Source organism: Dacryopinax primogenitus, assembly GCF_000292625.1.
Source record: "Dacryopinax primogenitus strain DJM-731 SS1 chromosome Unknown DACRYscaffold_22, whole genome shotgun sequence".
Classification (NCBI taxonomy): domain Eukaryota; kingdom Fungi; phylum Basidiomycota; class Dacrymycetes; order Dacrymycetales; family Dacrymycetaceae; genus Dacryopinax; species Dacryopinax primogenitus.
Genome location: NW_024467219.1, coordinates 202,160 through 219,996, shown reverse-complemented (window position 1 = coordinate 219,996; position 17,837 = coordinate 202,160). Strand labels below are relative to the sequence as shown.

At 54.3% G+C, this 17,837-nt stretch overlaps 7 protein-coding genes across 7 annotated transcripts; 4 read left to right on the top strand and 3 right to left on the bottom strand.

Annotated features, from left to right (window-relative positions):
• Positions 1 to 95: 95 nt before the first annotated feature.
• DACRYDRAFT_97006 (uncharacterized protein) lies at positions 96 to 1,314 on the top strand (the record flags this gene model as incomplete). The annotated part of the gene is made up of 4 exons (XM_040777417.1): positions 96 to 516; positions 576 to 926; positions 980 to 1,082; positions 1,132 to 1,314. 4 exons carry the CDS (start codon positions 96 to 98, stop codon positions 1,226 to 1,228), a joined length of 972 nt encoding a protein of 323 aa, XP_040624449.1. The 3' UTR covers positions 1,229 to 1,314.
• A 79-nt stretch (positions 1,315 to 1,393) lies between these two features.
• On the bottom strand, positions 1,394 to 4,786 carry DACRYDRAFT_119232 (uncharacterized protein; the record flags this gene model as incomplete). Its single annotated transcript, XM_040770749.1, has 4 exons — positions 2,376 to 4,786; positions 2,232 to 2,323; positions 1,624 to 2,183; positions 1,394 to 1,576 (listed from the first exon to the last, which is right to left on the bottom strand). The coding sequence occupies exons 1-4, from the start codon at positions 4,772 to 4,774 to the stop codon at positions 1,394 to 1,396; spliced, it is 3,234 nt and encodes a 1,077-aa protein (XP_040624448.1). The 5' UTR covers positions 4,775 to 4,786.
• Positions 4,787 to 5,250: 464 nt separating this feature from the next.
• On the top strand, positions 5,251 to 6,402 carry DACRYDRAFT_71837 (uncharacterized protein; the record flags this gene model as incomplete). The annotated part of the gene is made up of 3 exons (XM_040775955.1): positions 5,251 to 5,459; positions 5,524 to 5,784; positions 5,836 to 6,402. Coding segments are annotated over exons 1-3 (969 nt in total), but the record flags the coding sequence as incomplete, so codon positions are not given.
• Positions 6,403 to 9,890: 3,488 nt separating this feature from the next.
• On the top strand, positions 9,891 to 11,882 carry DACRYDRAFT_24946 (uncharacterized protein). The gene is made up of 5 exons (XM_040773928.1): positions 9,891 to 10,090; positions 10,142 to 10,602; positions 10,654 to 10,796; positions 10,848 to 10,974; positions 11,025 to 11,882. The coding sequence occupies exons 2-5, from the start codon at positions 10,552 to 10,554 to the stop codon at positions 11,712 to 11,714; spliced, it is 1,011 nt and encodes a 336-aa protein (XP_040624446.1). The 5' UTR covers positions 9,891 to 10,090; positions 10,142 to 10,551; the 3' UTR covers positions 11,715 to 11,882.
• Positions 11,883 to 12,088: 206 nt separating this feature from the next.
• DACRYDRAFT_119229 (WD40 repeat-like protein) lies at positions 12,089 to 14,220 on the bottom strand (the record flags this gene model as incomplete). The annotated part of the gene is made up of 8 exons (XM_040770748.1): positions 14,031 to 14,220; positions 13,785 to 13,977; positions 13,551 to 13,703; positions 13,282 to 13,495; positions 13,159 to 13,226; positions 12,683 to 13,097; positions 12,471 to 12,629; positions 12,089 to 12,355 (listed from the first exon to the last, which is right to left on the bottom strand). The coding sequence occupies exons 1-8, from the start codon at positions 14,050 to 14,052 to the stop codon at positions 12,089 to 12,091; spliced, it is 1,491 nt and encodes a 496-aa protein (XP_040624445.1). The 5' UTR covers positions 14,053 to 14,220.
• Positions 14,221 to 14,374: 154 nt separating this feature from the next.
• Positions 14,375 to 15,244, bottom strand: DACRYDRAFT_84508 (uncharacterized protein; the record flags this gene model as incomplete). Its single annotated transcript, XM_040776684.1, has 3 exons — positions 14,375 to 14,675; positions 14,801 to 15,013; positions 15,074 to 15,244. The coding sequence occupies 3 exons, from the start codon at positions 15,242 to 15,244 to the stop codon at positions 14,424 to 14,426; spliced, it is 636 nt and encodes a 211-aa protein (XP_040624444.1). The 3' UTR covers positions 14,375 to 14,423.
• Positions 15,245 to 15,444: 200 nt separating this feature from the next.
• On the top strand, positions 15,445 to 16,848 carry DACRYDRAFT_24944 (NADP-binding protein). The gene is made up of 3 exons (XM_040773927.1): positions 15,445 to 15,663; positions 15,717 to 15,917; positions 15,969 to 16,848. The coding sequence occupies exons 1-3, from the start codon at positions 15,471 to 15,473 to the stop codon at positions 16,676 to 16,678; spliced, it is 1,104 nt and encodes a 367-aa protein (XP_040624443.1). The 5' UTR covers positions 15,445 to 15,470; the 3' UTR covers positions 16,679 to 16,848.
• Positions 16,849 to 17,837: the final 989 nt, after the last annotated feature.

The window sequence follows — 17,837 nt, the reverse complement described above, 5'->3', positions numbered from 1 at the left end:
GCCAAGGATATCGATGAACAGTACATAAACCTCTCTTCAGAAAGTAAGATGTCACCTCCATCCTCCACACCCTTCATACCCCCCACGCACGCAAGATGATCGAACCGCAGTCCGTTCCCTGCTGGGCCGACCTCCCCCCCGTCCCCGGTTTCCCACACGGCACCGCCTGGTCCATCTGGGGCTCCCAAGACCAGCTCGGAGCACTGAACATGCTCACTCCCTGTGTCGTCCGTTCCGCCTTGGGGGAAGTCACCACCGGCGAACGGTATCAACTTGATTGGTCCCTGTCTGACCCGCTCCACCCGTCCCCTACTCGGGTCCCCCTGGCGCACAAGGTCATCTGCACGGATGGACCGGGCTGGTGGGGGTGTGATGATGAGATTCATATCAATACGCAGAGCTCGAGCCAGTGGGATGGGTTTAAGCACTGTGCGACGAAGGAAGGGGTGTTGTATGGCGGGTTGAAGCTGGAGGACGTGAAGCAAGGGAAGGAGGTGATGAGGAATGGGACGCATCGTTAGTCCCTCCCATGCACGGAGTACTACTTCAAGCCTTCAGACGCTGATACACGGTAGACTGGGTCGAGGCAGGGGGCATCGCCGGCCGCGGAGTGCTACTCGACTGGGCCCGCTGGCGTCTCCTCACAGACCAAACCCTGCCGAAAGCGTGCACAGAAACGAACGTCCCCATCTCCGAGCTGCTCCAAGTCGCGTCCTTCCAAGGTACCGTCGTCAAGCCGGGTGACATCCTCTTCGTCAGGTTTGGCATGCACCTGTGGTACGAAGCTGCCAGTGTGGAGGAACGGAGTTGGGCGTTTAGGGAGAATGGGGGAAAGTGGATAGGCGTTAGGGCGGATGAGGAGGCGAAGAAGTGGATATGGGACTCTCATTTGGCCGCTGTGGTGGGGGACAATGTCGCTTTTGAACGTGAGCCCGTGTCTGGCTGCAAGGGGGGAACTGACGGTTGATGGCTGGTGTAGAGTGCCCTGGGATCACCGGTGACGGACTGCATCATTGGCTTCTCCCCCTGGCGGGCATTCCCATAGGAGAGATGTTCTATCTCGAGAAACTGGCCAAGGCTTGGTACGTTTACCCCATATCGGAGGGTATGTTCTGACGCGAAGATGTGCAGCGAGAAACAGAACAAGTGGACGTTCTTCTTCACTAGTGCGCCGCTGAACGTCCCTGGCGGAGTTGCATCGACGCCGAATGCTATTGCTATCCTGTGAGGCTCAGAGAGAGGACAGGCGGGAGACAGTCGTGATCAGGATTGCGTACCACTACATGTACAGATACACATCATGCAGGAATGAATACAACGCACAGTCCAAGGAGAAATTCGAATAACCAAGCAAGCGATAACGAATCAGAACAAGAACAAGAAACAAACCAGGTCAGACTTCGATCTTCACGTCGATCACTTCTGGCGCCAGGTGAGCGTCGGGCAAGGGAGGACCGGAAAGCGCATCAGGTGCTCGGTGCCATGTACGTTGGACGACCTTGCGTCGTACTTCGACACGTTCCATATCCCTTCTTATATTCCGCTCGCGAAGGGTGAGATCCTGCAGGTTCTCCTCCTGGCATCGGAGTCAGCATATGCCTACACGAACGGAAGGTGACGGACCTCCAGCGCTTTCGCCCGCGCTACCACTTCGACATGGGCCTTGTCCCAACCCCGATGACGATCACATTTGAGTCCCTCCTGGCACACCTCGGCCACCTCGCTGGGGTCCACAGCGTCGATCTCGTCCCATCCACAACCCAGGCGTTCGTCGTACCCGCAAATGCCCTCGTCCTTCTGCTCGTGTTTCCACCGACTCACGATAGCGTCAACGATGCGCTCGCGCCGTTCCCACGTCTCTAACCGGCGCTCGCTCTCGGCACGCTCGTCCAGCACCTGTTGCAACGGCTCTTCGAGCATGGCCAATTGCGCGTCTTCCCCCTTGCCCTGGCCACTGACGCGGCCAGTGACAGGATCCACGCGGCCCTCGGGTCGCTTAGCACCTTCCACGACTTTCTTGATAAGAGCTTGAACAGACTTGGGCTGCATGTTGTAGATCTCTTCCACTCGCGCCTGGCCGCATTCGTCTGAGCAGTACTTGGAAGCTGGAAGGCGGGAGGGATTCGTGCAAGAGGGATATCGGGCGCATGGACGTTTGTGCGTCGTGTTCAGTGTAGCATCGGCTGGATAATAGTGAATACCGACGAACTCGGAGTGGCTATTGTACGCACCAGCAATGCATCTCGGGCAGAAGAACTTATCAATGAGATCTGCTTGCTCTTCTTCCAGCCCCACGCAAGCAGGATGATACCAGTTATCGCACCTTTTCATCCTGTAAGTACACGGCGTTCGTATCACGGATTATGAAGACTCACTTGTCGCACCCGATCATAAACCTCTCCTCGTCATACAACGTCTCACACACGCAATACAGCCGATCGTCCTTCTCTTTGTCTTCCTCGTCGTCGGCCTTCGCGGGCTCTGGAGTCTCTTGTGGCGGTTCGAGTGAGGCCACACGGGCCGTTTGCTTCCCGCTAGACTTCTTTGCCTTTGTTTTGGCCGCCGGTACAGGCGAGGCATCCGCCGCTCGCGGCTTTGTTACATCCTTGTCCTTGGCGACCGGTGTCTTACTTGAATCCTTCGCCTTAGACTTGGACTTCGATTCTGTCTTGGATGTGGAATTCGATGCCTTATGATGACTCTTGGCTTTCGACTTGTTTGGCTTGCCCTTCGAAACGGCCGCTTTCTCTGCGGCAACCCCTACGGCTTCAGAGAGAATGCTTGTACCCCTTGGAACGTCTGGCGTTGGCTCTGGCCCGTCAACAACATCAACCTCAACATCGTCCTTGCCTGCCACCGCCGGTGTCTCTGACTTCACGGATGGATGAAGCGCCGCATCCACAAGGCTCGTCAATTGTGTTGATTCGGGCACCTTAATGTCATTGCCAGAAGTCGGCAGCGCGTCGGGTGGTTGCCTGATGATGCTTGACACGGGAGGGGAAGGTACGTCAACGTTCAGGACCGGACTTGTCGGTTCTTCTTTGGTCTCATTCCGGAGGACGATTGGTGCTGGCGACGGTTCGACACGAAGGACAATCGGCGCTGGGGATGGTTCCGCATCTGGCAATGTAGAACGTCTCGGGATTGTCGGAGCGGGTGAGGGCTCGACGGCGTCCGTTGCAAGAGGCACGGTTGAGGCGAGTGAAGGTGAGCGATCGACGATGGGGAGTCTGGTTTCGACTGGGGTTTGATGCGGGACAGAAACAGTCGCTGCTGGTGACTCCGAAACGATGTCTATATCCATGTCGGCAGGAGGTTCTGCTTTGACCTCGACCTCTACCACAAGCTTCGGATTCGGCTTCTGCGGCTCAGACTGTGCTGTCGTCGCATCTGCCGGAGGTGCAAAATTTTCTTCAGGTGCAGGACCTTGTTCAACTTCCAGGACTTTTGCAGCAGCTATCTGAGCTTTGACAGGCTGTTCCATCTGATGGGATTCGTCATTTCGCGGTATGGTGGTAGGTTCCTGAAGCAAAGGCACTTCGTCTCTTGGCTTTGTTGATTCTGAAGCATCCGGCGGCGGCAATCCGTGGACCCCATTGTTCGTCATCGTCTCATGAACGGGCTCCTCTCTGGTCGCCTCCTCGACCTTCAAGATGACAGGCGAAGTCTTTACGTCGCTCGTTGCACTCTCAGGCATTTTTGCCACCCACCTTTCACCCGACTGCTTACGCCTTTCCTCCTCCCGCAATGCCATCTCAACCACTGAGCTCGTCTCCGTACGTGGCACAGCGTAGGGAGTGGCGATGATCGGCTCTCGATTACCAGATACTGGTCGAGATCCATACGGAGACTGCGAATGGCGCGCCGGTAGGAACGCGTATGACGATGTTGGGGAATGATATGGCTGATATGGAGCGGGTGGAGGCGCATAGGATGGATGATGGGACTCTGCATGCGGGGAAACTCGCTCGTGCTCCCGTGCAGGGCTCGTCGAATAACGCATATAAGATGGTGGGTATGCATACGACGATGGTGCGGGAGCGTGTTGATAATATTGTTGACGCGGGAAATGCTCACCGGAGCTCGGTGTATGCGTTGCCTGAGGGGGCGTATGTCGACGTGGAGGATGCGTATGAGGTGGTTGGGCGTAGTAGTGGGGTTCCACAGGGGGCTCGCGTGAATAGTGGATATACACGTCCGGTAACGGTGGCAGCGATGGTGGCAGCGAGTGGCTGGGCGATAGATGGGGTGGAGGAGGAACTGGTTCGTATGTCTCTCGCATATCGGAGTATCCATATCGGCTTCTGACATCCCTCTCCCGGTCTGTTGGGTCCACGACACCTTCATCCGAGCGTTTCCTCTTCATGCCGGTGACACCGAGAGATGTGGGCAGCTCAGGTGATCGTGAGTGTGAGGAGGTTGATTGGATAGAGTGACGAGAGTAAGGGCGCTCATATGCCTGATAGGCACTCGGGGGTGTATGTCCATACGTTGGAAGGTGGGCTGGCGGGTATGCATAGCTCGACGCTGGGGGTGGGTAGCCAGCATATTGAGTGTGCGGACTCGACATCGGAGGCGGGTAGTAGGTGACGTGGGCGTAGTACGTAGCGTCTTCATGCCGACCGTTGTCCTCAACGGATCCATATCGGTGTTTGGGCGAAGAAAGTCCAGCAGTAACCTCTGCTAAAGATGGCAGCGCTTCTGCCTTGCCCGCCGGGCTGGGGCTGCCAGATGGGCCATCAAGGAGGGAGGATATTGCCATCCGCGACGCCATTGTGGTAGTCGTAGATACGATATCTGATGAATATAGAGAAAAGCAATGCGACGTTACACGTAACGTGTATTGTGGGAGGTGGATTGAAGTTCTGGTGGAGGACGACGAGCAAGAGGATTTGGTCAGCGTCAAGCGACCACAGGGCAGCGACCAGCCAGCTTGAGTCGACGCGGGCGGGTTGAACGATCACTGATCGAGCGGAGGAACTTTCGCTTCCGCTCGTTGTTGAACTATAGCACAGACCGATAACAAGCGCAACGTTGTCTTTCTCTTAACTACTAGCTTGAACGAATCATTGCTAACAAAGTTTTGTGATCTACATGCATAGCTTATCGTATGTGACTTGCACACAATTGGGAATGTTACTGGTTCCTGTGCGGCCGCATACCTTTCGATTCAATCGGGGGGAAATGAAGTTCCTATAATCCGGCGACTCGCACTGCGTTCATCACCGGTACTGCCAGCTATCTCATCAACGGAATGTCAACGTTCATCAGTGGGTTTATTGGGCGATTGAGGAGATCAGCGACCCTCTTAAACTCTTATGTACGCTGTGCTAACAGGGTGTCCGTTGTCAACGTCTATTTGTGACGCTGCAAGTACCCTGTACACCCTGAGCTGCAGGCAGGGCGCCTATTTTGTTTTGTTGCTTGTCAGCCTCCTGCTCGACATGGGAAACAACTCTGTATGTGGCTTACAACTGAGTCGCACCAGTCGTATAACTTGCTAACACCGATCTTCAAATTCAGCCTGAACAGGCGCGTGCTTCACCGCATATTGAGACCTCCAACACTGGCGATGAGAAGAGGACTGATACCAACACTCCCTTGCAAGACACTCAACCATGGGGCCGGCCGGCAGTGGATCGAAATTTTGCGAACGATCTTCCTTCGTGGATAGGCAAGGGCGACAATTCGCCTGTCTGGTCGTTATACAATCGTAGAGCTGCAGATGTACATGGCACAAGAATCGAGAAATGGGACGCGAACATGGATGTGCTGCTTGTTTTTGTGCGCTCTGAGCCTGTGGATCCACGAGTTTCCCAGCTGACGAGCTTGCAGTCCGCCCTTTTCTCCGCTGTGCTGACGGCTTTCCTGGTCGCGTCCTTGGGCGCGTTGTTCCCCCACAACTCTCAGCACACGGTCGATGCTCTGGTCGTCCTCTCCGCTCAGATTGGAGCGCTTAACAATCCCGGAGTTGTCCCACCGGAGCCCTACCAAATACCCAATTCGTTTGTACCGACAACGATGTCGGTATGCATCAATGGGTTATGGCTCATCAGTCTAACCATAAGCCTGTTCACATCAGTTGTCGCCATGCTCGCTAAGCAATGGTTCGGCGCATACAGCGCTGATCTTTCCTCCGTCGAGATGGAACAAGCGCGACAACGACAGTTCCGATATACAGGAATCATTGTATGGCACGTGCATACAATGGTGAACTTCCTTCCTATTCTGCTCCACATTGCCGTCTTTATCTTCCTCGTTGGATTCATCGTATATCCATGGGGAGTTAACACCGTATTGACGGCCATAATGGCCACGATCTGGTTATCTGCTGGAATACTTTACGTGCTCGTCTCGTTGGCACCTATCATTTTCACGAGCTGTCCATACAAATCTCAGCTTACATCCGCATTCGAGCTTGCGACTGGATTTCGGTTTCGACACCTCCGTCCTACTCGAACTCTAAACTCACTTCGTCAAGGGTGGAATCTGCGCCGACATATCTTTTACTGGGTCATGGATATCCAAGATATATTGCAGAGAATCGGTGACGAATTTCCTTGGTTGAATCGCCGAGCAGAGATCTGGATCAACCAGAATCAAGCATTTGTCGATACAGGTGCTATAGGTTGGCTTGAACGCACCTGCACGGATGAAGACGAGAAGGAGACAGTTCTTTGTGCTGCGTTCGGTTGGAGTTGGCATCCAACATTCGAACAATATCGCAAAGTCTTCATGCAAACCGCTCGAAGAGCAATTTCTCGCCTCCTCCAGCCTGGATCAGAGCAACTGCATTGCACGATGACTTGTCCAACTGAAGCCGAAGATCTACTGGTGCGACTTGCGATATTTACGACCTTTGATCCGAACATGTTGCCCCCAGGGTTGCCTCGTTCATGGCTCTCTGAGCCTTGGACCATGTTGGAGCCCGCATTCGAGGACAACAGTCGTGGCGCAATGATTTGTTTTGGGTCTTTGCTCCTAACTGTCTTCAACACGCGTGCCTCTTCGCCCAATTTTGAATGGGACCACTCGGACTTGATCGTCGGTTTCAATCCATTCTGTATGGCATTGAATGACCCCAGCAAGCCAGCGTCGCTCTTCGGTGCATGTATGGCATTTGAATATCTTCGCCTGGCAAAGCTTCAAGGACTATTATCGACGATGGCTCTGCAGTCTCGGCGCAGCAACATCCAGGGTGGCAGATTAACAGGCACGGGCGAGCTGGCCCTCTTGGAGTTCACAATGAGATTTATGTCAACCAGCAAAGACATTCCAACACCTCTGTTGAATGTCGTTTCCGCTCTCTTGGGCGGCCCGACCGCCAGCCGACCTGAATGCCTAGACTATCCCGGTAGCACGATGCTGGAACCCAAAGCATCTTGGGTTTGTTGTCTCGAAGGAAAGATTTTGCAAGAAACTCGCGTCGCATTGATGTCTTATGCTTTGCACAACGTATCAAGCCTGCGACCAACGGATACTAGATTCCGATACACAGAGCATGACCACGCCTACACTCTCATGCAACACCTTCGACGCTTCTTCGAAGAGAAGAAGTTGCTCCACCCTCTCCGCACCGGGCCACTCCCAAAGCGAGAGTATTTGATGGCAAATTACGCGCTGGACATCAAAGTGGCAGAAAGCTGCGCAACTACCATGTTATATTCGGACATGTCGAACTTCGATGCGGAGACTTTCCTGGCCGCTCTGCAGATATTTGACCTACAGTCTGACATCGTCAAACAACTTGTCGGCAGACTTTTATCTGGCCCCATCAACCTTGTACCGAGGACCGACTTGCGTTTGCTGCTGAAGAAACCGTCTGTTCTCAGTTTTATACGCGCTGCTAGGGAAAATCAGGATCCACGAGCTGCGGAAATTACCACTCTGCTCGTATGGGCAATGCGCGTTGGCACGACTCAACAGCGCTATTGGTTGCGTGTTGTGCTCGCAAGTGGTTGGATAGGACTGCTGGAAGAATATGGGTACATGGTCCTACGGGTCGATGTGGATAAAAGTACACTCATGCAGGAGGCAATCTTACAATTCGGAGAAAGCATTATTCCCCACCTCTCCAAATTGTCCAGGATCGTTAACCAGTATCCGCCAGCTGTCATTATCCCGGGGTTCGATACATATTTGGAAAGAACATCGCCAGGCGAATCACCATCAACCGCTTTAACGGTGGACACCTCCCCTCGACTGCCTGTGTTAAACAGGGGGTCTGGGCAGCCGACTAGCCGAATGTGGAGGCCGCCTCGGTTGCGGGAGACAGATATCGAACTAGCTGGGGGAGATGAGGTCGCACAGGATGTTGGATCTCCAGACAAGTTGGACGAGAACGTGAAGAAAAGCAGCGTCAGTGTAGCCCTTGCTTCTCCAGAATCCGGAAGGAACGTATAATAAATTGTCTGATTAATGCTCATATTGTTGTGTCTGACGCCTCTGTTCATAGGTTACAAAGCGTGCGATGTAGGAGAGCGCCGATAGTGAACGAAAGCGCCCAAACTTGCAGCGAAGGGTCTGAACCCTCGTACACTGCTTTGGGGAAGATGCGATGCTAACACAGCTAGTGACGTCTTATTTCCGGAGCTGCTTCTCGAGATCCTGATTTCAGGGTTCAATCATAACGTAAATTCTCACATTGATCACCTCCTGAGCCGGAATTGTACGACCAACAATTGCACAGGTACGTTGTTGAGGCCCGAAGATAATAGAATCCACTGGAATCTACCCGAGGTGGGAGGATGGTGATGATGAAAGAAACTTGGCTTGGATGGGAGGAGCGACACCACCAGCGTCAGACACCAATACTCAATGCCCACCATAGATCATGCCTTCTGTGCGCGTGGATGGCGGTGAGCAGATCGATTCTCGTGATTGCGTCATTGATCAATCGGGATGGTCTTGTTGACGTGGTCTCATCCAAGCCTTCGGTGGTGAAGCTTGCCGATAACCGTGTGGTCGAGACAACATGACGTGAAAATCTCTCACCTGCGACTCAAACAAAGCGTTCCTTTGAATCTGGCACCACGATCCTCTTACGACACGTCCAGACGGCGGAACCTTGTGTTTCTCTTATGTCCGTGTGTTGCATAGCAACGAGGGGCGGTGCTCGGTCCGTTGCCGTTCAGGAATCTCTGCGGCAAGGGTCTTCCTTTTCACTTCTTCTTGCTTTTTGCCTTGTTTGACCGGTCATTTCCTTCTTCTGGCTTTGTCGACATGAACAAGTAATGTTGAGAGGGTCGGCGCTTGTATGGAGCTGAGTAAGGGACCGGAAGCAGGACCTGGCGTCGACGCCGCAGGTTGGTTGTGTCTTCGTCCTCCTGCCTCCTCACCCAGAATGGCACTGGATCCACTCTTCTCTCTCATCACTTCTGCCGTTCAATCCAGCATTTTTGTCGATCAAGGGCTTCATGCTGTATTCACTCAGCTGCGAACTCCGACAGCATATTGACGGCTTCAACTACGCTCTGGCCGCCGAGAAGCGTGTTCTTCATGATGTGGTTAATGTCTGAAACCGCTTATTTCGCGGCTGGATGGTTCGATGGCCTAATTATCTGTGCTTCTGAAGATAGGAGCTGAGAGCTAGAAGCTCATCCTTATCGGTGCGTCCCGGCTTAGATTACCCATCTCCAGGTGGTCTATAGCCCTATTGCTTTCGTGTTGCGTCGAACACAACAACACTCGAAACACAGCTAAAACAACTCCTGCTATCGTTGCTAATAGGAACCCGATGTAGGGGTGCAAGAAGCTGGATGATAGTATTGTCGACACGGCGCCAGCGGTGCTGCTGCTTCACAGTGATCACTGGCGCAAATCCGGCTGTCCAGACTCTCGGTGCGGCCGCTGCTTCTCTCCTTACGTCCTTACAAACACGACACGCCCGGTCCTCGTGTCTCGGCGCGGGGAAGTGTTTGGCAACGTGGGCAGGCCCTCGTTGCTAACCACCGGGAAAGCGGACAGGCTCGGAGGCGGTGGTCGACCCTCGGAAAGCGATGCGTGGGGTCGGGAACGGGTGGCAGTGCCGACTCACTCTGTTGCGGCCTTAGAGCGGCATTTGCAACTGGGCCACGAACAATTAATCAATGTATGTCGAATCGTTTCTCCTCCACGCTGATAATTGAGAGCCGCCTGACAGTACGCTTGGCCTGGTAGTCTGCAGCAGTGCCTCGTGGACGTGCGGGGGAAGCGCTCCCTCCCTCTTCCATCTGCGTACACCACCGCCGTATCGACATGACAACCTTCTCTCGTCGGGACCGGCGCAGGCTGTCTCGTCGGCGTGAAATCGTGTGGTCTCGTGGCACCCTTACCTGCTGAAGCCGCTGCTTCGTACGCAGGCGCTTACCGCATACAGCCGATGATGTCTGGCTGGTTCTACAATGGACCGCCTCAGCCCACCAGTCCATAAAACCCTGGCTGTTGAAGGCCTGATGTCCTCATTCCGCCCTCCTCCTCCTGCCTCGTCCTGTAATTCGACAGAAGTTGTTCCCCGCCATCGTCCTACGGCCCAAGTCCACGCACTCTCTCCCATTATTGCACCGGTCTGCAATGCCTTCCCACCGTTCTAATCAGAAGTCGCGGCAAGTAGCTGGCTCTACTGTACGCTATCCCTCCCTCCTTTCAGTGGGTCGAGCCTGACATTCTCCTCAGCCTTTCAGGGTCAAGTACCTCTGTCCTCACCCCGAGTGCAAGAACATGCAACCTCTCTCCTGCGGTTCCACCTACGCCCGGCACTACCGCTCCGCACATCTTAGGCAGCGCCCGTGGCATTGCACCTCTCCCCACTGCACATTGTAAGTTCAAGCAGCTTCACCGTTCCTCACACATGCTGAAATATTTCCAAGTGATACTACGCGGAAGACGCTCCTTCAGCAGCATTGGCTCCATGCCCATAATGTCGTCGTTGTCCTGAACAAACGTCCTCGCGGTACCTTGCCCGTCGTTCCTGCCCCGACAGAGGTTGAGGTCGATGTGAGTTGCTTCGCATACCCTGCCCAACAACCTTCTGACTCATTTGGCAGGATTTTGACAACATCATCTTCCGGCGCCCGGCTAAGGCGCATCGCTCCTGGTTTTCCCCACAGGCTCGCGAGCTCTCACCAAGCCACGAAGTCGCTCTGATGGCGGGACAGCTCGTTCTCCGTGCACCGCCTGGCAGTCGTCGTCCCTCTCTTACCGTCGAGACTAACTCCGCCATGGTTTTCTACAAGGCGCCCATGGTCATTCCCTCGGTGCCCCCGATTCCAAGTTTCTCCGCCCCGATTGCCTCATGCATGGCCCAGCTAGACCTGCAAGAAATGTACGATGGCGCCCTTCCCTACGCGGACTACTCGGGTTCGATGGGTTCAGTTCCCTATCCTGAGAACACAGTGTACAACTTGTACATCGAGCGGAGCTCGAGTGTGCCAACCTTCTCGGCTTACGGCTCCGCCACCGCGGTGGATAGTGCTGTGCCATGGGCTGCATGGATCACACCGACGTCGATGCCGGATAAGCAGCCCTACTACACCAACTGGGACATGCCAATGACCATCTCCACCATGTCCCCCGACCACTATACGGTCCACTCCACTCCTCTTACTCAGGCTTCCAGCCCCTCTAACTCTCCCACGCCGTTCCCTGAGGTCCTCGCCGACCAACCCGCGTTGGACCCCGAGCTCGAGAGCATCCTGAAGGACTTCGACGGACTTAGGACATTCGCTCACTTCTGATGTTGCTCGTTCATGTAGGAAGCGGGTATCTGGGCGCGCTGCCACGATTAGCATCTGCAGAACGACCAGATATGAGTTGCACGACAACACAACGCCTCTCAACACGATCTTCATGATTATTTCAGATTTTAAGGACTACATATCATGGGCTTGCACATGAGTGGGTGCTGGGTACTCCACTCACGGGCTTGGGACACTTACGACGACACTCGTTTTTTTTCACGCACCACTAATTAATCTGTTGTTGTACCGCTGTAACACCATTAATGTTGATGCTGATCACCATGACCCATTGATGTTAGGCATCAGAATCCAAGGAAACACGATTACATGGAATGGTACAGTTTCACCATATACAGCCACATGGCGCAAGTTCAATCCTCCAGCTCCACAGGAGGGAAGAAGTCCGGATCGTCCTCACTCTCGCTCTCCTCAATCCCACCATCCACATCTATTCCCTCATCCTCTGCATCCACAGTGTCCACACCGTTGACCCCAACACCCTCGTGGAATGGCATCGGTGCAAGATGCTGCCTATCCACCCTGATTTTGGCCCGTCTCGGCGGGGGCGGGGTTCCGCCGATGTCCACGTCCATCTCCTCAATCGCCCGCTTACGCCTGCGAATCTCATCTTCGTCTTCCTGAACACAAGAGGCCGTTAGCTCTATTCATGAACGACATGGGAGAGGAAACAGGTTGTTACGGGTAGAGGGAGAGGGAGAATAGAAATAAGGGGAGGAAAGCGGAGGAACGTACGATATCAAACTCGTCCTCCCTCTCCTCATAATCGATATTCTCTTCAAGCTCCTCAAAGGCAGGGGCAAACGCGCTCCAGTTCTCCTTTCGCAACGCACTCCAGAGGTTGATCCGCCCGTTATTGGACACACTAGCTATGAGCGGGAGGTAGGGATGCCACTGTTCTCGGGCACATCAGCGTTTGTGACAGGCAGAAACAGCGAGTAACGCACCGCAACATCCTCGACGCCCACTCCCCTATCCTCCAACACCTTCGCCAGTCCTCCCCTTCCACTCCTGTACCAGATAAACAGCTTATGACTCCCCTTGTCAGCGCTCCCCGCCAGTAAGCACTCTCCATCCGGACTCCAGCTCAAGCCCGTCCATGCCGAACGCCCAATCTGGTCCGAATAAGTATGCTCGATCGCTACGCCCGGCTCGTCTTCTTCTCCTTCTGCAGGAAGAGGCGAGATTGCAGGGATGGGAGAGGCAGCAGAGGTGAGGGTTATGGAGGGTGTGTGACCGTTCGGTTGAATAGGTGCAGGGGAATCAGGCGCAGGAGGAGTAGAGGCGGGAGGATGTGAGAAGTCGGGAAGGGTGACGCTGCACACGCGTACAGTGCGGTCTGTGAAGATAGCGCCAAAGTACCTGTCGCGCATCAGCACAAGAGTAATCCTGTCTGCCGGGTTTGGCATAGCGATGGACGGACCTTCCTGTCGGGTCCACCTCGAGCAGACGCATCGCCGCCTTCGTCTCCAACGAGCAGCTCAAGATCAACTACCACAACCCGACCTCAATCAGCCCCCGCGCACTCGTGCTACGCCTCACTCACCTGTTTGCTCGCAACATCGAATATCATCAGTCCACCGGCTGCTGTGCCTGCCCATACATACTGCCCATCGGGGGTAAAGCGAGCGGTTGTTACCCCAGTAGACCTGGAGTACTCTTCTTCCGCGTCGTAGAGGTACCACCTGCCTGCCAGTCTAGACTTACGCAGATCAACAAGAACGCATTCGTTTGTCGTCACCGTGGCGAGGATGACGTGTCTACCAAAACGCAAATATGTATGAGCTAGGCAGGTGTGAAGAACGGTAGGCGCACGATGTACGGGGGTGGAAGACGGCTCCAGTGAGGGGGGACTCAAACCATACTGTGTCGCGCTTGCACCCGGTGCGTGAGGGGACGGCGAGGTCCCATACTGCGCATGTGAAGTCTCTTGACGACGTAAGTAGATAGCGGGAATTCCTACTCCAGCTGCGGGTGGTCAGTCAGCATCATCCTCATCCTGCGCCAGATGTCGTGGAAGGCGCAGCGTCCAGCAGCTGTAAGACGCACGAGACAGAGACGACACCCTTCACATGCCCCTCCAACCTCCTCATAACCCTATAGGTATGCAAGTCCCACACCTCAACTGTCCCGTCATCCCTCCCCGCCGCCAAGAGCTGTCCATTCGGCGAGAACTGAGCTACGGAGGCGGAGGAGTCGAGGAAATGGGTGATCTTGTCCGGGTATTCTTGCGCTAGGGGACCTAGGATGCGTTGGGTTAGAAGAGAGGAATGGGAGTGAGATGAGGAGGCGTACTGAGTAGCTCGAGGTTCATCATCTTGCCAAATGATCAAGGACGCGTTGTCGAGGTCATGCGACGTACACTGGCACAATGGCACCTAACAGACCACGCCTGCGACACAATAGATCAGATAACGCGTCGTAATATAGTACAACACTGAGAGGAAATATTGTCCTCGTCGTCGTCGTCGTCCGTGTGGTACGCGTTGGAGAACGTCGTGGTCGCGCGCCTTCGTAGGGACGTCTCCACCTAAGCGCTCATGGTGGATGGAGCATACAACAAAATATCCGTTTCATCTAATAGTACTACACATCGTACATCATGTGTCATCGAAAATCCGCTCTCGTGCATTATCCCCGTGCATATCAATCCCACATCCACCCCACATCCTTCCATGAAAGAAAACATTATGTCGCCTTAACAGCCTCTGCCTGATTCGGCTGAGCCTCCACAGGTGCCTCATCCACAAAGTCCGGCTGAACGAGCGTGTCCTGCAAATAACTCGGTGTTGCTTCCTCTTCCACCTCCTGACTTAACGCATCCAGTTCCGCCTCCAGGTCCGCTTCGTCAAGCTCTTCGGGGACACCATATGACCGACCCATCGTTTCTTGGATCTCGTTTGCTTGTTCTAGGAGATCGGACAGCTCGTCGTGCATTGCCTGGTAAGTGTATCAGATCTGAATCCCATACCGAGCAACAACACATTAAGCCGAGAGAAACGGAGCGGGGGACCACCCAGAAAGGGGAGAACCAAGATAAAGAGAACGAAGGACGAACTACCCACATCAATCTTATCAACATCCAACCTTCCATACTGCTTCCTCAGCTCCTTATTCGCATTCCGCATAGCGTCTACAGTAGCCATCGTATTCCTCAGGTTATCAGTAGCGATAGCCGCGCTTTCCATGTTGAACGTCTGCTGTGTCAGCTGATCCAGTTGGCCTTCATACATCTTTTTCTGCTTCAAGACCGCCAGAGCGCGCTGCTGTACCGAGCGCTGCGTCCCCACGTGAGCCAACTCAACGACCATGAAGCTGTGGAAAAGCAGAGGACGCACCTTTCCAGGCCCGTCACGCATTCGCGACATCTGGTCTTTATACCGCGCCAGCTCCGTATCCAGCTTATGGATCTTGACTTCGATAGTGCCAATCCGCGCGTCGGTAGAAGCAATCGCATCCTGCAGATTTGGCCTTGGCTTCTTTGCTGTAGAGCCGAATATACGATTCATCGTGAATGGAAAGGAGAGGTCGAAAGAGAGAGGAGGTGGAAGTGCATGCCACACACGCACATACAACGCAGTCAATCATCGCTTTAGTGGCTGTGTGAACTGCACGTGATAATCAGCATAACAACGCTATAGTAACCATCCAGAACAAAGTACTTATACCCTCCCACCTCTCTCAACAACACTCCAACGCCCCGGTGGCTCTCACTTCCCCCCTCTACATAGCACCATGTCGCCAGAAGGGATGACTCCGATATTCGACGACTTCAACCTCGACCTCGTCATCACCGTTCTCTCCCACACCCTCTTCTCACCTTTCTTCCTCGCCTTTATCCCCATCCTCAACTTTGCTCGCGGGTCGAGCTGGGAGGACTCGACTCTCAGGTGGCCAGTCTACTGGCTTGGCGCTGTCTGCCTCTACCGTATGCCTGCTTCTTACTTTCTACTTCCTCTGTCTCCCCTCATCTCGGAATAGACTTCCTAGCCTTCACAGGCCGCGTACATAGGTCGGGAGGGACATGGCTCTTCAAACCCGCGCGGCTTGACTGGGGCGAGCAAATCGTGCTCATAACAGGTGGGGCGTCTGGCATTGGTCTGCTACTCGCAAACACCCTCGCAGTGCGCAACGTCATCGTTGTCGTCCTCGATCTCAAGGACAAGCTGGAGAGCGAGAACTGTACGTCCCCCTCCTCTTCCTTTTTTGAGCCATACTGACTGGACTGGGAAGATAACATCTATTATTATAAATGCGATGTATCTGATCCCGAAGCGGTGGACGCTGTCGCCGCCCGGATAAAAAAGGAAGTCGGCAACCCAACAGTGCTGATCAACAACGCGGCTATCGTTACTCCTTCGACGCTGCTCTCTGTAACCCCCACTGCCCTCTCCCGAACCTTCGCAGTCAACACCCTCTCGCACATTTACATCCTACGAGCGTTCCTCCCTCACCTGGTGGCAGAAAACGCAGGGCATGTAATTACGATATCCTCCGTGCTCGGACAGCAGGGTGTTGCCCACCTCGGCGCATACTGCAGTACGAAAGCCGCGCTGGTCGCTTTACACCGTACGCTCCGACGCGAACTGCTGACCGTCTACTCCGCTCCTGGAGTACGAACGACCCTTCTCGTCCCCGGACAAGTCCACACACCGCTATTCTCCTCCCTCCAGCTCCCCCCGAACAAACTACGTGACTTCCTCGCTCCACCCCTCGCACCCCACACCATCGTCAAAGAGATCATCCGTTCCCTAGACGAAAGGGAGAATGGGGAGAGGTGGATGCCGTTCTATGCCAGGTGTGTACCGGCGCTCGAGTGGATGCCGGGCTGGGTGGCGGACGCGTTCCAGGCATGGACGGGGGCGGACGGGGGGATGAAGGCTGCTGCTGAGGCTGAGACTGGGGTTGCGGTCGTGTCGGAGAAGAAAGGGGCGGTGGTCTAAGATTTGGGTTGTATACGGGAGATTGGGCGGCGCTTTGGGGCAGTGAGCGACAGGCTGCGCTCCTGCAGGTACGGTAGCGTACTTGTATGTATGTTACTGTGCGACACAGTTTGAAGAGAGTGATCGGACCACTGGAATGCTTCAAAGGTATCACGTGATGCTGTCTTATCATCAGTGGAAGATCAACATTCCTGAGAGTTCATTCTGGGATAAACAAGTAGTGGATGTCTCATAGAAGCACGCATAGACACGATCAATAAGGGAATCGTGCATGCCAAAGGTGATGTATATGCCGCATTAATTGGGATACTTTGGATGTAGTCACATGAGTTGGCACAAAGGATGTTAGTACAGCATAATTTGAATTTGGGTATATAAGCTCTTTACTTCGTTCCGTGATCCCCGTCCACGATGTTCCCTCGTTGAGCGCAACCCCCCGAAGAAACTTCCAGCAATTCGGCATCACTCCAGAACAGTTGCGCTCTTTGGGCGGCGGTAATAAGGCGGCGCGTTGTCGCGTTCTGTATATGCGTCGACGACCGCACCCCTTTTGTTGATACCTCTCTTCCACCTCTCACTTTGTGCACAGTACCATGAACATGAGCGATATCCCTTCTTTCTACTCAATAGGCGCGTACGACCCATGGACAGGAAGTGGGTACGTCTTCCCTGCCAGTGTATTGTACTCTCGACCCAGGCAAGCTGACTGACCTGCCCTCTCTGCAAGCAAACCCAAATGGCGGACCGAGTGGACCGACAGGACCGACAAATCGACCAGGACGTCGTTCCAGATACCCTGGTCTGGGATGGAGAACGATGATCGGATTATAGAGATCCTATTTGGTATCGAGCCTGGACATGATCGGCTCTTCTCCCCTACACTGGGACTTCAACTCGTCCTGGGTAAGGCTTATCGCATCCCTCCCTCCCTCACTCCAACACTGATCCCGCGCATATATGCAGGTATCCTTCCCAAGGGAGACTATGCGACCCTCGTACCCTCCTTCCGGGCAAACGAGCTGCGCAGTATCGGCTTCCTTCCCTCAAAACACTACGCGAACGAGTTCCTCTCCCTCTCCCCTATGTACTTCCGAGAAAAAGCCGAGCTAGCTGTCGCGCTCAAAGAAGGGAAAGAACGGCGTGCGAACCATCACGGGCA

Excerpts from the sequence above, each read along its gene's own strand:
- DACRYDRAFT_24944 (XM_040773927.1), top strand. The coding sequence starts at position 15,471 with ATGTCGCCAGAAGGGATGACTCCGATATTCGACGACTTCAACCTCGAC. Across the intron at positions 15,664-15,716 it reads TGGCGCTGTCTGCCTCTACC|ACTTCCTAGCCTTCACAGGC; the intron begins GTATGCCTGCTT and ends ATCTCGGAATAG. Across the intron at positions 15,918-15,968 it reads CAAGCTGGAGAGCGAGAACT|ATAACATCTATTATTATAAA; the intron begins GTACGTCCCCCT and ends TGGACTGGGAAG.
- DACRYDRAFT_24946 (XM_040773928.1), top strand. The coding sequence starts at position 10,552 with ATGCCTTCCCACCGTTCTAATCAGAAGTCGCGGCAAGTAGCTGGCTCT. Across the intron at positions 10,603-10,653 it reads GGCAAGTAGCTGGCTCTACT|CCTTTCAGGGTCAAGTACCT; the intron begins GTACGCTATCCC and ends CATTCTCCTCAG. Across the intron at positions 10,797-10,847 it reads ACCTCTCCCCACTGCACATT|TGATACTACGCGGAAGACGC; the intron begins GTAAGTTCAAGC and ends AATATTTCCAAG.